This window comes from Equus quagga, chromosome 2, assembly GCF_021613505.1.
Source record: "Equus quagga isolate Etosha38 chromosome 2, UCLA_HA_Equagga_1.0, whole genome shotgun sequence".
In the NCBI taxonomy this organism is placed as follows: Eukaryota; Metazoa; Chordata; class Mammalia; order Perissodactyla; family Equidae; genus Equus; species Equus quagga.
In genome coordinates, this window is record NC_060268.1 from 146,048,368 (window position 1) to 146,069,979 (window position 21,612).

Here is a 21,612-nt window from a genome sequence, read left to right on the forward strand (position 1 = left end):
GTTAAATAAATTGTGAAGGTCACACAGCTAGTTAAAGTAGTAGAGCCAGAACTTAAACCCGAGGCTGGTGCTGTTAACATGCTCCCACTTAACCACTAGGTGTACAGCCTCTAATTTTACTCACCACAGGAAGCCCTCAAGTTGTGGCTAGGTGCCTCTGAGATCAGGAGTAGGGACCCGCTAACCCCATGTGGTCCTGAGCAAGGAACACTACCAAGTGTCGATGATTTGTTCAGCCCAGTCCCAGAAGGGCTGCAGGACTGTAGGAGCTCTGGATAGACTGAAGCCTTGGGCCAGAGTGATTACTAAGTAATCAGAAAAGGCTTTGGGCCTCAAAGAGCTCACAGTCTAGTAGGGGGACCAAGGTTACACACACCACCACCTACACAATAAGTTATTATTTATTGTCTTCACTGCTATGAAGGAAGCACACAGAGAAATACGAGAATATGTAGCCAGGGGCCTGACCTGGCGTGAACAGCTGGGGAAATCCTCCCTGAAGAAGTGACACTGAGGTTGACAACAGAGAATGGATAAGCGTGGTTAAGCAGGAGGAAGAGCAAGAACACTGGAGGAGGCAGGGGTGCCAGGCAGAGCCCTCTCTTCCTTTCCACTCTGGCTCTTTTCTCCAGCCCTAACCTGCATTTATGAGACAAACTGTGAAGCTGACACTGACCTATGTTGCTCCTTTAGGCAAGGGGTCTGAACACAATCCCCTCCCAACGTGCCATCAGAGTGCCAAGCGAGCGTGGGTGTGAGCTCAGTCAGCCATAGCCAATAAGCCCGGGTGTTGATTACTGACCCCAGATCTGTCCAGTGCTGCTGGGAGGTGAGGAATGACAACCCAGCTTACCAAGGCCTCTGTGGAGTTTGTTTGTTAGAACACTGCATTCAGGAAATGGTTTCTCTAGGAGCCACATGTAAAGGAAGAACAGAATATCCAGCAATCAGTGAGAATCCTAAAACAATCAAAGGAAAACACAGCCGATGGCCTTTCCCTCAGATACCTAATTCACAAGTCAGGTTGTGAATTTTCACTTACGACTCAAAAAGCTCAGTGAGCAACCCCTGAGAAGCCTTTGTCTAGGCCACGGTTCAAAGGCAGTTATTCACATCCCAGAATGCCACTTCACTCGTCAGGCCATCAGACACGTAACTCGTCAGATATAAATGTCCCACTACTGGTGCTTTATTTGGCAATTCATTTCCCAGTTAGGCAAGGGTCAGTTTGCCCTGTTGTTGCTGATTTATGTATTTTAGGAAAGGCCTATATGTATTTCCTTGTTTTAGCCAAATAAAATAAATATGCTGACCATCATGGGATCAACTTGCTCAACACTTCTTGTATAACGCCGCGTTCTCTAGTTCCAAGAACAGTGAATCTGCAGTCAGACTGGCCGGGCCACGATCCTTTAACCTAAAGCAAATCCCCTTTCCCTCTTTGGACCTGGCTGTCTCACAAAATAAAATGAGGGTGTTGATCTAGAACACCGATTCCCAAATCCAAGGATTTTACCTCGAAATCCACCAGGGAGTGTGTTAAAAATGCAAGCTCTCTAAATCCATGGCCCAAGCAGGACTGAGATCCTCCTAGTACTAATATCTCATGACTTTGTGAAATAAGGCTGAGCAGATGAAAACAGAACCACTTCCCCATAAATGATGTATTTCTGAATTTCAATTCCTTTATGGAATTAGTGAAAAGCGGGGGTAGCTCAACACTTGAAAGAGAAGTTTGCTTAACATTGGGAAAAAGCACACATATACTCCACGGGTCACGAAGAGCTTTCTAAAAATGCGTTCTAAGCTGCCTAGTTAGTAGAGGTTTGACCAGACAGGCAAATGATTCTTTAGTGGATCCAAAAACTCTCTGCAACTATATGTAAAATCTGTGTGCACAAGTGTCTATTTTATTTTACTAGAGAGAAGGTCCATTGCCTTCATCTAGTTAAGAACACGAATTCTGAAGACTGTTCTGATATAACTGTCACTTACACCGGCCATGCAGAGGACATGGTGCTGCTAGTTGCTATGATGAATACAAAGAGGACAAAGACACAGCCTCTGCCTTCAAAGAGTGGCTGCGGGGAGCGATGGCAGGAGGGAGAAGTACACAAACAAGTCCATCCCAAAGCAGAATAAGAAAAGCACCTCAAGAGGGGTGTTAGGCATTTGCGAGCACAGAGGAAGTGTGTGTCTCCTTCCTGTTCAAGCAATCAGGGAGAGCTGGCAGTAAAGCTGGGCCTGAAAGGATGGAAAGGACTGTTTTTAAACATATATAGAAATGAACATGGTAGGCAGCGTGAGCATCATTCAAGGGGTGTCACCAGCTGACATCCAGGGAGAATTTAGCAAAAAGGAAATAACTCATTTGGATTTGAGAGTGTCAGAGAGTAGTTCTTTCATACTTATTAATATAACAGATGCAACTTCAATTATATCATTCATAATTCAGCTATGGTGCCAATTTAAGCCTGTGCTGTTGATAAATAATAAAGGCTTCTTAGATAATGGGTAAACACAGCTGGCAACCAATAGTTCTCAAGCATTCCTCATAAAGCTTGTGAAAGAGGTATTCTACCTCAATCGACAGAAGAAGACAGCATAAACATCATCGCCTTTAACTGTAATCACTAATTTGGGAATCACGAAGTTCTTTGTACCTGTCCGTGGTGAACTGCAAAGGTCTACTGCTGTATAAAAGGAGAGTGAACCACACAGACAACAGCTAGGACAAAATATTAAAGAAAAGTGTTATCTTCATTTATTAGGCCCCTGAAGATTGTTCAGCAGCAATATTACATAATCATACTTGGGCTCTAAGAAGCTTAATCCTGCCAAACTATGTAAAAGGGACAAGAACAGGGAGGCTGGCAGAAAGGAGAGCAGTTGCCATGGGTAGAGGAGGCATGTGGCCAGCGCCGTGATCGTAAGAAACCTCTGATGATCTCCAACTGAGGCTCTGCGTACAATCAGAGAGGACCACTGAGACAGGACTGAAAGATGCTCTCCATACAGCTTTAAACTCAGGTTCCACAAGCAATGTGGTACTGATAAACAAATAATGGAGGTGACATTAGCAAGATTCCAGGACAGGAGGTCCCCAGCCCTAGTCCTCTCACAGAAACATCAATTTAGCAACTATCCTCCGACAAGAATGCCTTTGTTAGAACCCCGGAACCCAGGAGTAAGGTTGCAGCACCACAGTCGAGCACAAAAACTGAGAAAAACTACATTAAAAAGGATGAGAGGAACGGTTTCACTTTATCCTTGATAAATGAATAATGTTTTAATGTATCTTGTGATGACCTGTAAATAGTACAGATGTAAGGCTTATTTTTGTGTGTATTAAAAGAATTAATTTCTTAAAAGATACACAGACTGAATTTTCATATTCCTGCTTTGAAGTTCTTTCTTTTTTCAATATATGGGAAGCCTCACAAATGGTAGTAGCTCAAGCCTCTCTCAGGTTCAGAGCTTGCTTCAGATGTCCAGTTAAATGGCAATGAGAGCCTAAGGTAGGGTGGCGCCTGGCAAAGCGAAGAAAAAGATGAACTGAAGCCATAGAACATGGGTAGCCTAGAGAGGACTTGCTAGCTACTTGAGGATGAGAGTCAAGAATGATTCTGCAGTTTCTGGTCTAGGTCAATAGGAGGACCACAGTGTTATTAATAGAGGAGGAAGTCAGAAGAGGATTGTCACGGATGAGAACATGAACTCCATGGTGGGTGTGAAGGACCTAATGTATTCTTTTTGTCTATCTGGCTTAAACAAGTCAAAGTAACACCACTGACAACACTGCTCCTGAAAAGGAGCGAGGGACAGTGAAGAGCCTCAGTTCCACACTCCACCTTGGACCACAGAAAAGCAAACCGTCAGAGAAGCAACTCTGCAGTTCTGAGGAAAATGACAAATCCCCCTAGATAACAGAGTCATTTGTCACAGATTTCCTTTAAAATTCCCCTGAGTAGGTGTTACATACACATCACTGATTCCCTCCAGGGAGGCGTCTGCAGAACAGGGGAAGAAGCTGGAGACCCAGTGCCGTGGCCAGCTTTAGTTTAAAGTACTTCCAGTCTGCGTTCCCCATTTCGAAGACCAAGGGTGTCCACCACCCCAGCCTACACACCCCTACCAAGAAAAGAATACAGAATATAACCCGTAGAACCAGAGAGTGATGAAGACTAAAGAGGAACTTGGAGATCATCCCAGCCAATGGACTATTTTCACAGATGAGGAATCCGAGGCCTACAGAGGAGAAAGCACACAAGTACTTGGGGGCAGACCTAGCATTGAGGTCGCCTAACTCTTCTTCCTACCACCTGGGAGCAAATCAAGACACATGCCCACTTTCCTCACATTCCAGGGCACAGCACCTTCAAGACCTGCAACAGTCGCGATACACACACGCAGGGTATGCGGCAATATTGGCTTTAACTGCTGTAAGGACAGAGAAGCCTGGAGGTGGATATAGAAAAAAGAGAGGGCGAGTTCTCCAAGCATGTTTTACTGACATTCCCTGCATTTTTCAATAATGACTCACATTACTAATTAGTCAGCTAACCACTTTTAAGAGAAATAATATCAATACATATTTTTCTTTATATGGGATCTGAAATCAGTATACAGGGTTTAATTTTTTTAAAAAAGGAAGGAAACCAAAATCATATGTTCACTCTGGAATAAAACATCTTTTGTGTGTTTTGAGCAAAGGAAAAAACAGAAGCCCTCACTGTAATTCTCTACTCATTTCGTAACACGCTCACACGAGGGAAGCTCCTTCATGATCTGTAAACCATAAAACATCAAGAGTCAGAAATTAAATTCCAAAAAGAGTACTGACTGTCTTGACCATTTAAGCATTATTAAAAGCTTTATTACTGCTAGGATTTATGGGAGAAAAAAATAGATAAATCCAATTATATTAGAAAAAACAGATAACAATACAAAGCTCACATTAACATAGGGTTTTTAAGTTTTCTTTGAATAATAATCTGGGAAGGAATCGAGGCAAAGAAGGCCCTTCTGCTCACGTAAAATTTTAATTGAAGAAGAGACAGTTATCCAGTTACCTTAATCTCAATCTTAACTTCCCAAGGAAAATTTCTAGAAACAGAAAATGTTAAAGAATAAGCTATATCTGGAGAGCTGATTGAAGAAGGATCAGATCCTTAGTGATATCTGTTTAACAATTTCAAGTAGTCTATCCAGAAATTCCTTAATCACATTGGAAATTGCAGTTTTGCTTTAGTTATAAGAGGGAGAGAAAAAATATATATATTTATTAAACATATTAAAATATATAAATATAAAAATATATATATTTTAAGCCAAAGCTATAAGAACTTTCATATATTCCTAGTGAGAGTAATTACCAGAACAAGACCACATGGAAAGCAATTTAATAACATCTATCAAAATCACAAACCCATATATCCTCTGACTCAAAAATTCTATTTCTGAAAATGCATTTTATAAATAAACTTGAATACATACAAATTATTTACAGCAGGAATATTTGTTAGCAGAAGACTGGAAATAGCCCAAATGCCCATTAATAGGACACTTGTTAAATAAATCATGATACAGCTATACAGGGGAATACCATGTGTCTGTAGAAAGGAAGGATGAAGTGCTCTATGCATTGTATGAAAAGATCTCCAAAATATTAAGTAAAAATTCAAGGAACAAAAATATGTGTGTTATATGCTACCTTTTGTATTAAAAGGGGAGTATGGAAAACTAATAATCTATGTTTGTATTTGCTTCTAAACAGATATTTTTAGAGACAAATTAAAAATAAAGAGATTTTTGGAAGGATATATAAAAAACTGGGGAGGTGGAGAATGAGAAGGGAGGGAAGTATTTCATCATGTATCTTTTTATTCTCTTTGAGTTTTCAACTATGTGACTGTATTACCTATTCAAAGAATTAAATAACTTTCAAACAGCAAAAGCTATTTAGTTAATGCTCAAAACATTTCATTAAGATGCTTCCTTATAACAAAGAAAGCACAGATTTCGGCATATCTTCAACCAAGTCTGACCTTAGAATCTTTAAGCAACATATGAAATTAAATTACTCTTGCCCTTACTTCTTTAAAAGAAGTATTTTTTATATGCCTTGCATAAATGTAACACTTTTAGTACTTTAGTCTAAAAATAATCCCATTTCAATGTTTTCAAGTTAAATCTGAACTTGGTTATTGACATAAAAACTGGTCAAATTCCAGCAATGCAGTTACTTTTCAGAGCTTTCCTATGTCACCACAGAAAACAGCCATACCCTTGTCAGAACGGTTCTTCCTCCCGTGAGGGATTCGGTGAAGGCAAAGAATATATCCATCTTCTGTCTCGACCAGGTGTTCCTCACTAGGGAATCCCCAGTGAGAGATAATTTCACTCTGCAGAGCAAATGAGAAAGCAAAATGTCAATGACATTCTCCAGGTTTTATTTAAGAAATCAATCGTTATTTTAATTTTAGTCTGCTCAATCTAGTAGCGAACATGCCATCACAAAAGTCAATCTTCCACTTATTTTACCCATGTGTTCTACTCATAGGCGTTTGGTTAAACCTTGGTTTCGCCGTTCTAGCATGTTCTACACCAAGTGTGTCTAATTTTACCACAGCTTTGGGCCTCTCTGTTTCCATCCTGGCTCCCAGGCACAAATAAACACTCATTTCTTTCTTTTCTAAACATGCCAGTTAATACTGTAATCTAGCACTTTCCTTGTTTTAAGAGGTGCCCTCTTGGGAAATAAAGCATAAAAAGTATTAATCTGTTTTTATCAGTGGACTAATAAAATTACACCAGAATGTCAAGGTAGAATTGAACAAGAAAAGATGAAATGATTTCGGTAATCATTTCACAATATATACATATATGAAATCATTATGTTGTACACCTAAAATTAATACAATGTTATATGTCAATTATATCTCACTAAAACTGGGGGTGGGGATGAAAAAATAGAGAATTATGATCAAGTCCACTACTCCATAAGGAAAGATCCATTGGGCAATGGGTAATCAAGAGCTCAGTGAGGTATAGATAACTCAATTATCCAGAAAATTTAATGTATATAAGTGCTCATTATCCTCTTTACCATAAATACTTGAAAGGATTTAAATTTATCATTCTTACAGGAAAAAAATTAAAAGAAGGGACATAAAAGAAAAGATCTGAGGCAAGAAACAAAACTTAACCTTACAACCCTGGTATCAGGTCAGACTCTCTTGGGTCACTATGAATTTACCTTAGTCTCTAAGGCTGCCTAATTCTGCAGTCGGGTCACTTCATCGTCTATTTTAAAGTTGCCATTTTCTTTAGTAATCTGTATTTCCCTGATATTTTATGCCTAAAAGAGGTATTTCCAGACTTTTTTTTACTTAAGATTAATAATGTTGAAATGTTTTAATTACTCAAGGGATTGTTTTTGCTTATTTGTTCCAGCAATTTTTTTCAGATACTTTGTTGTATTGAACTGTGCTCCCTGGATATTGTTAACCACAGTCCCCGTTCAATATATTATTAAAGCAGCACTCGGTATTAACGTTCTTGCAAAGTTTTGACACTTTTTATTGTTTTATTGTCTTGAAACTTAAAAATGAAATGAAGTTATAAAAATATCATTTATCTCATTAAGAAGTATATAGTTTTAACAGTAAGATGAGGTTTGTAAAATACATATCACCCAGTGGGAAAAGTCTAACAAATTGAATCTAAGATTCAGAGAACATGAAAAGCATAATGAGATATCAAGATAACAGAGTTTGTGGCTTCATGTAACCACATAACTGGATTGAAGAAAATCAGTCACATTTGTCACAGATGCATTTTAGAAGCAGATAACTTTGAGAAACTTACCACATTCATATTTGTCTCAGGATCCACAGGTGCCAGCTTCCCTCTAGATGCCTGGGAATGCAGGGTCCCAAGGACCAAACAGACCACCAACCGCAAATGGTGCATTTTCACTCTGTATAAAACAGTCTATTGTTATTTGTCCGAATTTTACTACAAAAAGTTATGTTGGTACATAACTTAACTCCAATATAAAGTCCTTAACCACGTTTAGGTCAAGTAAAAGTGAGGCAAACAGCAAACATGAAACAAATGACTCCAGCCACATCTGGATGCAAAAAACTGAGGAATTCTTTTTCATTAGGAAACCTTTCTACCCACCACCCCCAGTTAACATGTGACCCTTGGAGCCCAGCAAACCCACTCACCTCCTCACCACGAGGTTGGGCAAATTGTGTCTGGAGAAATAAGAAAAGAGAGGACTTAGAAGAGCATAGGCTAAGAAAAAGGGAGATCCACACAAAATTCCGGGCCTGTTAACCTCCCACCTTCTCTCCTCTAATTGTGACTTAAACATTTTTAAGTTCAGCCAATATTAATTCTTGCCCCTATCTACACATTCCATTCTTGCCCAAAATTACACATCAGGATTCAAATTTGTCACCCAAGGAAAAAAAAGTGAAATGGCAGAACAGACAGCCTACAAGAGAAACAGAGGGAAAGAAGACCACCCCTCTCTCCTTCTGAGACCCTCCAACCACCAACAAAGACCATCTAGTTTCTGGCAGTGATAGCATAAAATCACAGCATAGCAAAGACCTTGGGGATGGATGTTAAAGGCCAAGCGGAGTGAGTCTCCCAAGGATATTCCCATGGTTAGAGGCAAAGCTGGGACTACAGCCAAGACCTCCTGCGTTTTTTTAAATAAATACGATCACTTAAAAAGATGCACGGGTGTAAACCCACACACAGACTTATAGAAAAATGTTTAGAACAGCTTTGAGTATAATAGGCCAAGACTGGAAAAATCCAAATGCCCCAAATGGGTGAATGGATAATGATGAGCACTACTCAGCAATAAAAAGGAATGAACACACAATAACATGGATGAGTCTCAAAATAATTACAGTGAAAGAAGCCAGACCAAGAAAAAGAACAAACAGGTATGGTTCCAATTACATAAAACTGTAGAAAACGCAACCTAATCTGTATTGATACAAAGCAGATCAATGGTCTGAGGAGATCAATGCCTGAGGAGAAAAGGTGTGGGAGGGAAGGATTACAAAGGGGTTTGCACAAGGAGTCTTCTGGGGGTGATGGATAGGTTCATTACATTGAATTTACTGATGGTTTCACAGCTGTATACGTGTCAAAACTTGTAAAGTTGTACATTTAAAATATGTGTTGTTATTGTATGTCAATACAATATTGTGCTTAAACTGAGTATTCCACAAATCTTAAAAAATTGGTTCTCAGAAGATCGCACAAGTGATCCTTTCTGCTGATGCAGCTCCTGCTGAAGCTGCAGCTACTCCTCCAGGCAGGGGTGAACCCCGAACTCCCACACGGGAGGGAATGTTATCTTGAATCTGCATTGGCACAGCAAGCCCACTGCCTTTACTCACAACAACTTTATTTTATTCTTTTTTAAAGAGTGGCACCTGAGCTAACAACTGTTGCCAGACGTTTTTTTTTCTGCTTTTTCTCCCCAAGTCCCCCCAGTATATAGTTGTGCATTTTTAGTTGTTGGTCCTTCTAGTTGTGGCATGTGGGATGCCGCCTCAGCGAGGCATGACGAGCAGCGCCAAGTCTACGCCCAGGATCCAAACCAGGGAAACCCTGGGCCCCAGAAGCGAGCTCAAGAACTCAACCACTCCGCCACAGCCCGCCCACAACTTCATATTTCTTGGAGGTGTTTGGGAAGGGCTGTACAGTCCCAGGCTAGCTTTTATCATAAACACAACCTCCCAAAAGCTCATTATTACTAGGGAATAAGAAGTAGATTGAAAAGGAAAAATGAAAGGTTACAACCACAATTTAAAAGCAGTGAAGCATGTGGCAGTAGCTGCTTTTCATTGAGAGCCTAGCCGACAGAACCCGGACCAGCTGTCCACAATCGCCATGAGGGTATAACAGCTGAGGCTGCTCAACTGAAAATGTCACCCAATTAACTTTTCCTTCCAACACAACGTTAAGCAAGTGTCTCAACCTACAAGTCAAGTGACTCTCATAAGGAGGATTACTGAGAAGTTCAAATGGAGGAAAAGCCCCCTCCAGCCTGGATTCCCCATGCTTTTCTGGGCTCTCTGAGCAACTTTATCTCAATTCTTTCTATATTGTAACAATGCAGTTAAGTGTTTGTCTGCCGTCTTTTCTCTCCAGCCCGTAGGCAGAGCAGGTGACTGACTCAACTTTGAACCCCAGGACCTATGCAAGTGCCACGCGCATATTAAATGGCTGGCGCAATACAGGTTTTGAAACATGGGTTAGCGGCAGTCCAACAGTTCAGTGGCTGAAGAAAAGAAAAGCTCCAAGGCAGCTTGTGATTTAGCTTTATAATAATTACAACAACAATTTCGGCTCACATTTAATCTCTTGCTATGCGCCTAACACCACAGGCAGCGCTTCCGACCTACTATGTTAATTACTCCTCCACCATCGCTATGCAGCACCATGAAATCCTTTCTTCAGGAAACTGAGGTTAAGTACTGGAAGCAAAGGGCCAACTGGTTAAAGAGTATCGCCAGGATTTTCAGCAGGACCGATGCCAAAGTCCGCTCCTGACCACGCCGTGGGCTAACAAGTTAGAGAGGTCGGGCAAGCTGCCTGCAGGAGCTAACGGGAGTAGAGGACGAGGAGGAAGGAAGGGAGCTGGGAATCAGGACTCCTGGCTGTCACCGCAGTCCGAGAGCTCTGGCAGCTTTCCTGAGCGGCGACTGCGCTGTCCAGGAAACCAGAGGGCGCCCGGGGAAGGGCGGGCAACTCCAGAGCCCCCGACTCCTGGGTCATTGGGAGATGCGTCAAGACACCGCCCGCAGAGGAGGCATCCGCAGGTGCTCCAGGCAAGACGTCGGGGGCCAAGCGCATCGGGTCCCTCCGACCTGCAGAGGCTCCGGGGCGACGGGTCTGCCCCCCAGGAGCGGAGCACGCCCTCCCCGTGCAGCCCGAGGAGGCAGGCCGGAGCTGCCGCCCCACCCCTGGCAGCGCCGCGGTCGCCGGCACTCACCTGGCGCTGTCCTCCCGCGCCGCTGTCCAGAGCCGCAGTGCCCGCGCGCTGGGGCGGGGGCGCGGGGAGGAGACCTGGAGGAGGCGGAGACGCCCGGACGGCGCCTCAGGCTGCTCGCTACGCCAGTCAGAGGAGCCGGCGCCGGGAAGTGCGCGGAGACTCCGCCCCGCCGAGCACCTTGGCCTCTAAGCGGGCTCCGCGGAGCATGCGCCTTGGGAGGGCCGAGAGGCGTCCCGCCAGGCCGCAGCCGCGCGGCCGCGGGCAGATACCCAGCTCCATCTGCGCGCGCTGCGACCTGGTGTCCTAGCGGCTCCTCGCTGCTCTGCTCCAGGATCTCCTTGCAGGGCTGCACCCTCCGCCCCTAGCAGAGTACGTAGGCTCTGTTAATGAAAAGAAATTGTATGCTCCATATAAAGCGCTTAGCATCGTGCCTGATGCAAAGTAATCTTTCTGTACATTTTATTTTTGTTACTAAAATGGCAAGCATCATTGAGACACTAGAGTTATAGCAGCCAACCAAACAAGGTCCCTGTCCTCCTGGTTGCATTCCAGTGGCAAGAGACACACCATGAATAAATAACTATATAATAGAAAGTGCTGCGAAGAACAATAACACGGACTAAAGGGATAATGAAGGAGGATGCTATGTTATGTATAGATAATCAGAAAAGCACTCTCTGATGAAGCAACATCTGAACATAGACAGGAAGGTGACAGAGCCATGTAGATACTAGAGAAAGAGCATTCTGGGGTGAGAGAGTAGCACGTGCAAAGGCCCCAAGGCAAGAATATTCTAGTAAGAGCAAGGAGGTCAGTGTCACTGGGTGTCACTGGTCAGAATGTGCTTAGTGGAGAGTGATAGAACATGAAGTCCTAGAGGTAGTTGGGTGCCTTGGGGGCCAAGCGTAAAGACGTTATTCTTTCTTCAGATGAGAAGCCAGTGGAAGATTTCCAATAGAAAGGCAACATAATCTGGTTTACAATTTAGAAAGATCACTCTGCTAGAGTCAAGTGTGGAAGCAGTGTGACTCCTCAGAAGGCTGCAGCAATAATCCAAGCAAGAGTTCATGATGGCTTAGACCAGGGTGATGAGAGCATGGGAGGTGGAGAAAAACACTTGACTCTAGGTATGTTCACAGTCGAGCCAATAGGATTCGCTGGTGGTTGGATACAGGTATGAGAGGGAGAGTGGTGTCAAGGATGGCACTAATGGGTTTAGTAAAGTGGGATGGCCATGAATTCAAATGGAGAAAGTACCAAGATGAGCAACTTGGGAAGGAAATGAAGAGTTTGTTCCAGATGTGTTGATTTTGAGACCCTGTTAGAGAACTCTATCAGCTAAGGCCCCATCAGGAAACAGAACCTACTCTCAGTATTGCACACAGAGGCAATGGTTGCACAGTAGTGGAATTGCTGGGAAGCCAAACAGAGCTTAGGCAGGCCCCACAGAGATTAGCAACAGCAGGAAGGGCTGAGGCAGTATTGAGGGAACTTGCCACCAGGGACCAGAGGTTGTAGTGTTGAGCAGCAGCCTCTGCCAGAGACAGTGCCCAAGGCCAAAAGAGGGGAGCTAAAAATACTGTGGCTTTTCCTTCTTCCTGCCTTCTGATCTCCCACTAGGCCCTCCTGCGGGTCCAGTGCAGCCTGAAGCTGGCTGACACAGAGGCCTAAGAAATGCAGCCTGCAGGGGTCAGGCCCCTCCACCCTCTGTAATACAAAGTAGAACAGAGGAAGGACAGAGGATGGATCTGGAGACAAAATGGCAAAGGTCAGCACTGGGATATACAGGTCTCCTGTTCAAAGTCAAGTTCCAGGCTAGAGATAACTAGAGACAGTATTGAAAGCCATGAGACTGGATGAGGTCTCCCACAGAGTAAGCATAAATAACAAAGACTGTACCTAGAGATTCAGAAGATATGAAAGCTCAGAAGACAGTGAGCTTGGAGGAGAACTGAGTGTTGTACCTGACATCCAGTGAAGAAAAAAAATTTCAAGAAAGAGGAAATGATTGGCCTGGGCAATGCCAATGACAGCTTGGGCAAGGTGAGCACTGAGAAATGAGCATCAGATTTAGCAACATTTCTATGTATCAGACATTGTGCTGAGCCCTTTACATAGCATGTCTCATTCAATCCTCAAAACTACCTCCATCTCCCCATTTTACAGGTGAAGAAATGGAGGCTTAGAAGGGGAAATGTATTGCCCCAAATCATAAAGGTAGCAAGAGATGTGGCCCAAAATCTAACCCAGGCAAATTAAATACAGTTTGTCATCTATGAATGAATGAATAAATGAAAATACAATCAAGAAGTTCCTTCACCCAGCTAAGGGAGGGTTTTCCCCGCTTCCCGCTTTGGGCTATTGTAATCCACAATGTCTGGCGAATGACCCATACTTTCACTATAAGAGAAAGCTTTATAGAAGACAGGAGGTACAAGGTGTTTGGGATGGGCTGTTTATAAGCCAGATTGGGGGATTGAAGACTGAAACAAAACAAGCAATTCTGCTTCCAGCTGAGATGAAGTAACAATGACCAGATTTACTCTCCCACCTTAAACAACTAGAAAAATAAAGTATGAAACAATGGCTTCAGACATTGAGCAACAGACGGTAAAGGAAAGTGATCCCTGAGAAAAAGAACACAAATGAAGTGAGCCCTCAATTGCCCCAAATTTCCAGGCTGCAGTTCAGGGAGAGGGGAACCTAGGCAAAATCCAGTGGTTTCTCTGAATGAAGGAGACAGATGAGAATTCAGGAAGACTAAAGTAGTAGAGTTTGCAGGGCAGAGTACTGGAGTGGAGAGGGCTGCAGAGAGAGAAAGAGAGAGAGAGAACACGACGGCGAGCTCTGGATATCTGCAACGGGTTTTCCTCAAGTCTTGGGCTGAGTACTAATTGGAGCTTGCATGTGAAGAAACTGCACTAGACCAGGGAAAGAACCACCTGAAAGAAACAAATGGGAAAATCCCCCAAGTTCACACAGGACTGGGAATAGTTCAGGTTACACCTGGCCAGAGTGGGAAAGCCTTGTAAAACACAAGGCACTAGGTAGAAGATTCATAAGAATATTACATCAGTATTAGAGCAAAATTAGCCCTGGAGTAGGGCTGCTTAAAAATAAGAGTCCTGAAACAGACCCCAGTTGACTGTCACCAGAATGCCAAAACAATTCTGTGGGGAAAGAATAGTCTTTTTTTTTTTTTTTTAAAGATTTTTATTTTTTCCTTTTTCTCCCCAAAGCCCCCCGGTACATAGTTGTGTATTCTTCATTGTGGGTTCCTCTAGTTGTGGCATGTGGGACGCTGCCTCAGCGTGGTCTGACGAGCAGTGCCATGTCCGCGCCCAGGATTCGAACCAACGAAACACTGGGCCGCCTGCAGCGGAGCACGCGAACTTAACCACTCGGCCACGGGGCCAGCCCCGGAAAGAATAGTCTTTTTAACAAATGGTGCTGGAACAATTGGATAGCTAAATGCAAAACAGTGAACTTTCACCCTTCCCTCACATCTCATAGAAAAATTAACTCAAAGTGGATCATAAACATAAATTTGAGAAGTAAAACTATAGAATTTCCAGGTAAAAAAAAGAAGAGAAAATCTTGAGTTTGCCAAAAGTTTCTTAAATACGACATAAAAAGCACAACCCACGAAAGAAAAGAAGATCAACAAATTGGACTTCTTCAAAAGAAAAACAACTGTCTTTAAAAAGACACTTTATAACCACGATGAGATATCACTTCATATCCACTAGGCTGACTATAATCAAAAAGACAGATAACAACAAGTGTTGGTGAGGATGTGGAGAAACCGGGAGCCTCATATTCTGCTGGTGGAAATGTAAACTGGTGCAGCTGCTGGGGAAAACAGTCCACAGTTCCTCCAACGGCTAAACATACAGTTTCCAAATGACGCAGCAATCTCACTCCTACATATACACCCAAGAGAAATGAAAATTTGTGTCTATAGAAACACTCGTACACAAATGTTCATAGGAGCATCATTCATAATGTCCCAAAAGTGGAAACAACCACCAACTGATAAATAAAATGTGATATATCCATGAAATGGAATGTTAATTCATAACAAAAAAATGGAGTATTGATATATGCTACAACGTGGATGAACCTTGAAAACATGCTAAGTGAAAAAAAAACGGTCACCCAAAAAAATCCATTTACATGAAATGTCCAGAATAGGCAAATCTATATATAGAAAAACTAGATTAGTGGTGGCCTAGGGATGGTGGGGGTGGGGGTGATGGAGAGAATGTAGGTTGACAGCTAAAGGGTATGGGGTGTCTTTTGCAGTGATGACAGTGTTCTAAAATTAATTGTGATGATGGTTGCACAATTCTGTGAATAAACTGAAAGCCATTTAATTATACACTTTAAATGGGAGAATTGTATGGTATGTGAATTAAATCTCAATAAAGCTCTTTTTGAAAACTGTATAAAAATAAGGTGCGCTCCTTACAATTTAATAGGGCTAAAAACCCAATCAAAAATGGGCAAAAGATTTGGACATGTCATGAAAGTAGATATATAGATGACAAATAGACACATGAAAATATGCTCACCATCATTAGTCATCAGGGTAATGCAAATTAAAGCCACAGTGAGATACCACTATTCTACCCACCAGAATGGCTAAAATTAAGAAGTGTTGATAAGGCTGTGAAGTAGCTGGAAATCTCTCACATTGCTGGGGGGAATGTAAAATGGAACAACCACTTTATAAAACAGTTTGAAAGGTTCTTAAAAGGTTATATATATGCCTACCATATCACCCAGCTATTCTACTCCTAAGCATTTATCCAAGAGAAATGAAAAGTCGTTGTATACAAATGATCATAGCAGTGTTATTTGTAATAGGCAAAAAAATTTTTTTAAAAAAGGAAACAATACATATGGTCATCAACAGGTAAATGGATAAACAAATTGTGGTATATCCATACAGTAGAATATTACTCAGCAATAAAAATAATGAACTATTGATGCACACAGCAACATGCATGATTCTTAAAATAATTATGTTGAGATAAAGAAGACAAAAAGAGTACATACTGTATGATTTCACTTATAGAAAATTCTAGAAAATGTAAATTAACCCACATTGACAGAAAAAGATTAGTGGTTGCTTGGGGAGGGAATTACTTTTGTGGAAGAGAGGAGGTTGGATTACAAAGGGGCATGAGGAAACTTTTGGAGGGAATGGATATCTTTATTGTCCTGATTGTGGTGATGATTTCATGGCAATACACATATGTCAAAACTCATTGATATGTACACTTTAAATATGTGCAGTTTAATTTTCATCAATTATACCTCAATAAACCAGTTTAAAAATACTAATAGCTACCATTTATTTAGCCCTTGCTATGTGCGAGATACAATCCTAAATAGTTCATGTTCATTATCTTGTTGAATCATTAACCACCCAACAGAATTATTTTTCGTTTCTGCAGATGAGGATATAGAGTTAAAGTCCTGAAGATAGCATTCAAACTCAAATAGCCTGATGCCTAAGACCCAGTTCTTATTCACTACCTGAGAACGGCAAACCATTTCCGTTCATCACTTCTTTGTTGAGCGCCAGGCACTCTTCTGGGTGTTGGGGATTCAGAACTGAACAACAGCTGCCTCCTGTCCTCAGAGTATAGCTCAAGAGGCAGGGAGTTGGGGAACTGGAGCCACAAAACAGGAAGGCCCAGCTCTCCTGGCCTTTGGACGGACTGTCATAGGCTGAGCTGTCTTCAGCCATTAAAACTGAATGTTGTCTCACCCTTCATTGCCAGTTGGTGGCAGCAGTTCACCCAAGAAAACTTGGGTTCTGTGTTTAGGCTTCACACAGGGAGGTCCTGTCCCATTTTGGCAATCAGGGCCTCAGGGTCTCATAGGGCTTTGGCCCTATTTTTCCCATCCCCATCCATATCATCCCCCTTACCTCTACACACATTTCAATGCTTAAGATTCTCAGGGACTCCATCTCTATGTGCTCAATAAATTCCCCAACGGAGGCAATTTAAAGTTACCTAGTTTCGTTCTGTTTCCTTTGGAAGCTCTGATAAATGGCCTATTGGCATGCAGTTGAAACTACCAGGTAAAATAGATTTGAGGGTGAGGGGAAGGAGCAGCCACAGTGAGAATGCACAGAGTTCAGGAATCCTGGACACTCTAGGCTTTGACCTGAGAAGGTGAGCAAGGGCTGCTTCTTCCTTTCCCTAAACCGGGCTTCCCAGTTAGTTCCATCACAAAAAGTGAATGGTGGCCAGCAGTGGCACATCTCAGCACCAGAAGAATTTCTAGAATTTCTAGAAATTATTCCCAGCACTAATTGCCTTTGATTGCCATTAGCAACGTCTGTGGACACCTACTCAAGTCCAAGCCCTGAGCTGAGGACATAGAAATAACTCAGTCCAAGCCTTGAGTGCCCTCCAACATGACTGTGAGTAACTGGGAATGTTGCCTAATCCAGAGGTCATGTGCAGAAGCCCTCAGATGTATTTCATTTGCCAACACTGCTGGACCCTCAGAGTGTTCTAGAAATCTGAATTAGTGGCCATTAATTAAAAATCAGAAAAGCTCACATAAAAATCCATAATTCTGTCTTCTCTTGAAAAACGTAAAGGAACACTGGGACCCTGGGCCCTCCTTCCCTCATGACAACAATGTAGCAGATGAGTAGCATCTGCTGTGTTGAGTACAAATAGGCATGTGCCTTCCAAGTGCTACATGGCACCACTCTTCTGCTTCACTCTAGGAGGATATCTGTCTGCCTCTACAGGCGCCTGGACTAGTGGTGTCTAGACTCAGGCAGGGCGTACAACAGTTCTCCGTAGTCTGCCCTTGCTTATGTCTCCAGTCCCATTTCTGGTCACACATCCCCTCAGACCCTCAATTCCAGCCAGTCTCTAAGAGGTCACCTCTTCTATGGGTTGTGTCTTCTACTTGGAGTGCCTTCCTCCATCCCAGACCCCTGCCCCACAACATGACAGCTTGGTGAACATCTAGTGGTCTTTGAAGATTCAGTTCAAACAATACCTTCGCAATGAAAACTGCTTCTCCATTTCACATGCCCCTTATCTCACCCCCAGATATATTGACTCCAGATGGGCTGGTCAAAAACAAATTGTTAAAACAAAACACTAGTCAAAAACAATATTTCCAGTAACTGAATATTTTTAACGCATTAGTAAGTTGGTGAGCACCATGCAGATTTTTCTGCAACTTTCAATGCATCTTTTAGTAATTTTTGTTCACTTTTCAAATATTTCTGGGGCCTTTCCTTGTCTCAGTTTCTTCATCTGTAAAATGGGGATTACCAGAATGCTCATCTAATATTGTTCTTAAGAATATTAAATGAGTTATTTAGGGGCCGGCCACATGGCCAAGTGGTTAAGTTCGTGCACTCCGCTGCGGTGGCCCAGGGTTCGGATCCTGGGCGCCGACACGGCACTGCTCGTCAGGTCACTTTGAGGCGGCGTCCCACATGCCACAACTAGAAGGACCCACAACTAAGATATACAACTATGTACAGGGGGGTTTGGGGAGATAAAGCAGAAAAAAAAAAAGAATATTAAATGAGTTATTTATTCCTATGTATTATATTTAAAAATCCATGGGAAGTGTTTAAACATTATCTAGAAAATACTACATACTCACTTGTTATTTGTTATTAGTTCAGTTTTTTACTTACATAAGTAATATTCCTGTAATTTTACAAGTAATTTGACTTAGTTGAAGAAAAAAATAGAAAATGAGAATAACTAAAACAAAGAAATCTACAATAATCTCACCAAGAGAAAACCTTTGATAACATTTGCTATGTATCTCTCCAGACCTATTTTCTGCACACATACAACCATTTCATTTTTATAATAATGGAACATTTTATATATAAAATTTTGTACCCTGCTTTTTTAGGATTGTGTGACTATGTGTTTGTGTGTGTTATGTCTGACTTATTTTGACTTATTAGGTCGTCTGATTTTTTGGACATATTTCTGAGATTTATAATATCTGGTGTATTGTCTGAAAATAAATTTATTGAAAATAGAAGTTTACAATCATTGATTATGGTATACATTCTGAGAAAAGTTTTAATATTTTATCCCTTTTTGTTTTAAAGCAAGTTTTTTCTAAGTACCTTTGATGTTTTAAATTTATAATTTACCTAACATTTGGGAAGATAGTTTTTAGAGTGTTGTGTTAGAACAGTTCACAAGCCTTGTTGATGAAAACGCTAGAGTTCTGTCAATTGTTAAATGTTTTGCAGGATATACTGATACTAGCGGCATTTTTTTAGCTAAAGTTTATTTTTAATATGTACGCTTAAAGAGAAATACCAGACACTTGTCGCTTGGAGACATTTAATTTCGTTAAGAGTGCAGTGTATTTGTAGTCCAGCTCACAAGGGGACGCTGACTAGCGTGTACCTGAAGTAACGCACATAACATGGCTGTTCCTTAATTTCTCGTCTATAAAATGAAGTTATTAATAGCACCTCTTCCCTCATAGGATTATCAGGAGGCTGCACAGAGAATATCCGCATAAGGTGCTAAGATGGTGCCTCTCCATAGCAAGCACTCAGTGAATGTTACTGTTGTTGGATCCTAATTACCATGTGATAACCTCACTTTAAGAAATGCTGCACTGGAAAAGAGTCTGGCAGTTTCTCCAAGGCTAAACATGGAGTTACCAGATGACCCAGTAATTCCCCTCCTAGATATGTACCCAAGAGAAATGGAAATTTATGTTCGCACAAAAACTTGTTCATGCATATTCACAGCAGCATTATTCATAGTAGCCAAAAAATAGAAAGAACCCAAATGTCCTTCAACTGATGAATAGATAAAATGTGATATATCCATACAATAGAAAGATATTTGGCAATAAAAAGCAATACGGTACCGATACATACTACAATGTGGACAAACCTTGAAAACATTATGGTAAATGAAAGAAGCCATTCATAATTATATCTATTGTACGCTTTCATTTATATGAAATGTCCAGAATAGGCAAATCAATAGGAATAGAAGGTAGATTAATGGTTGGCAGGGACAAAGGCAAGGGAGAAATGGGTAGTGACTACTAATGGATACAGGGTTTCTTTGGAGGATGATGAAAATGCTCTGGAATTAAATAAATTAGTAGTATTGTTAAACACTACACAATTTAGTGAATATACTAAAAACCACTGAATTGTGCACTTGAAAAGGATAAATTTTATGGTATGTGAATTATTCCTCAATGAAGCTGTCAAAAAAGATACATGGGTTGGGGCCGGCCTGGTGGCGCAGCGTTAAGGTCACACCTTCTACTTCTTGGGGCCCAGGGTTCGCCGGTTCGGATCATGGGTGCAGACATGGTACCACTTGGCAAAAGCCATGCTGTGGTAGGTGTCCCACGTATCAAGTAGAGGAAGATGAGCATGGATGTCAGCTCAGGGCCGGTCTTCCTCAGCAAAAAGAGGAGGATTGGTAGTAGTTAGCTCAGGGCTAATCTTCCTAAAAAAAAAAAAAAAGTTGTGGGAGAACCCCCAGGTTGTGTTCAAGTCCAGCCTCCCTTCAGGGCAGAGGAGAAAAGGACCTTCCTTCTCCCACCCTTCACCTTTTCCAATCTATTCTTATTCTTCCTTGTTCAAACCTGTGCATCCGATACTAGTTTATATTAGATGTGCTGAATTTGTTGGGATACACTGGGAAACAACATTCTTTCCCTCCCATTACTGTGCTCCAATGTGCTATTTTTGAAATCCCCTCCCTATCCCTTAAAAATCTCTTGGGCTATTCTTACCCTGATGGATCCAATTCCAATCTCAATTCGCAATTCAAAGTTTCTCCCCTTCCCCATCTCAGACGGGCCTTGAGATGGAGTCCAGCCATGAGAGGGGTGTGATCTGTTCTTCCCCCACCCCTTGCTTTTCCCTACTCACTTATCCCCAATCCCTGCTGCTGGCTTCTACAAGCTAGCATCAGATGAGATCATACGAAAGGGAGATTATTTTTTTTTTTTTTACTCAGCTGGTGCTGAGGACTTACATACCCCTAGTACTCTATGAGCGAGCATACAATTGCTAGCTCTCATTTAGCACACACCATTAGACTGAGCTTTCCAAAACAAAAATTTAGGACATACCATCTGATAGCTGCAAACCATCATGCAGGCAAAGAGGCATTATTTAATGGGACTAGGTCTCTATAATCCTTTCCTCAGTGGCCTCAGTCCAGCCCTGGACTCTATTCACGGCTGTTCTCTAGGCCCCTCCATTCTCCATTCAGCATTTGTTGGAATCTCTCTTTCCTGGGCTCTGTCTGCCCATAGTCTAGGGCTCCTATATGACCCCATGATGAGCAAAGTGTTGTGGAATTGCAATATCTTTTTTCCTGTCTGAGTCACAGCTTTTCCAAGTGCACCTTGATTTTTTCATATCTCCATTTTGTTGATATTATCAGGCAATTCCAACCTTTACAACATTGCTATGTAAAGAGCAGTCCACGGACCAGCATCTCCTGGGAGTGTGTAAGAAATGCAGAACCTCAGGCCTCACCCTAGACCTACTGAATCACAATCTGCATATT

General features: G+C 41.9%; 1 protein-coding gene across 3 annotated transcripts in view; it reads right to left on the reverse strand.

Annotated features, from left to right (window-relative positions):
- LIPA (lipase A, lysosomal acid type) overlaps positions 1 to 21,612 on the reverse strand; it is a 101,726-nt gene that overhangs the window by 27,090 nt on the left and 53,024 nt on the right. Inside the window, exons 1-4 of one of the 3 annotated variants that reach the window (XM_046651959.1) lie at positions 11,033 to 11,383; positions 8,235 to 8,264; positions 7,870 to 7,981; positions 6,287 to 6,404 (exon numbers count right to left, since the gene is read on the reverse strand). In XM_046651959.1, the coding sequence (XP_046507915.1) occupies positions 6,287 to 6,404; positions 7,870 to 7,974 (223 nt within the window). In that variant the 5' untranslated portion in view covers positions 7,975 to 7,981; positions 8,235 to 8,264; positions 11,033 to 11,383. Of the gene's footprint in view, positions 1 to 6,286; positions 6,405 to 7,869; positions 7,982 to 8,234; positions 8,265 to 11,032; positions 11,384 to 21,612 lie in introns of those variants that run through there. The other 2 variants (XM_046651952.1, XM_046651960.1) reach the window with 2 other exon arrangements.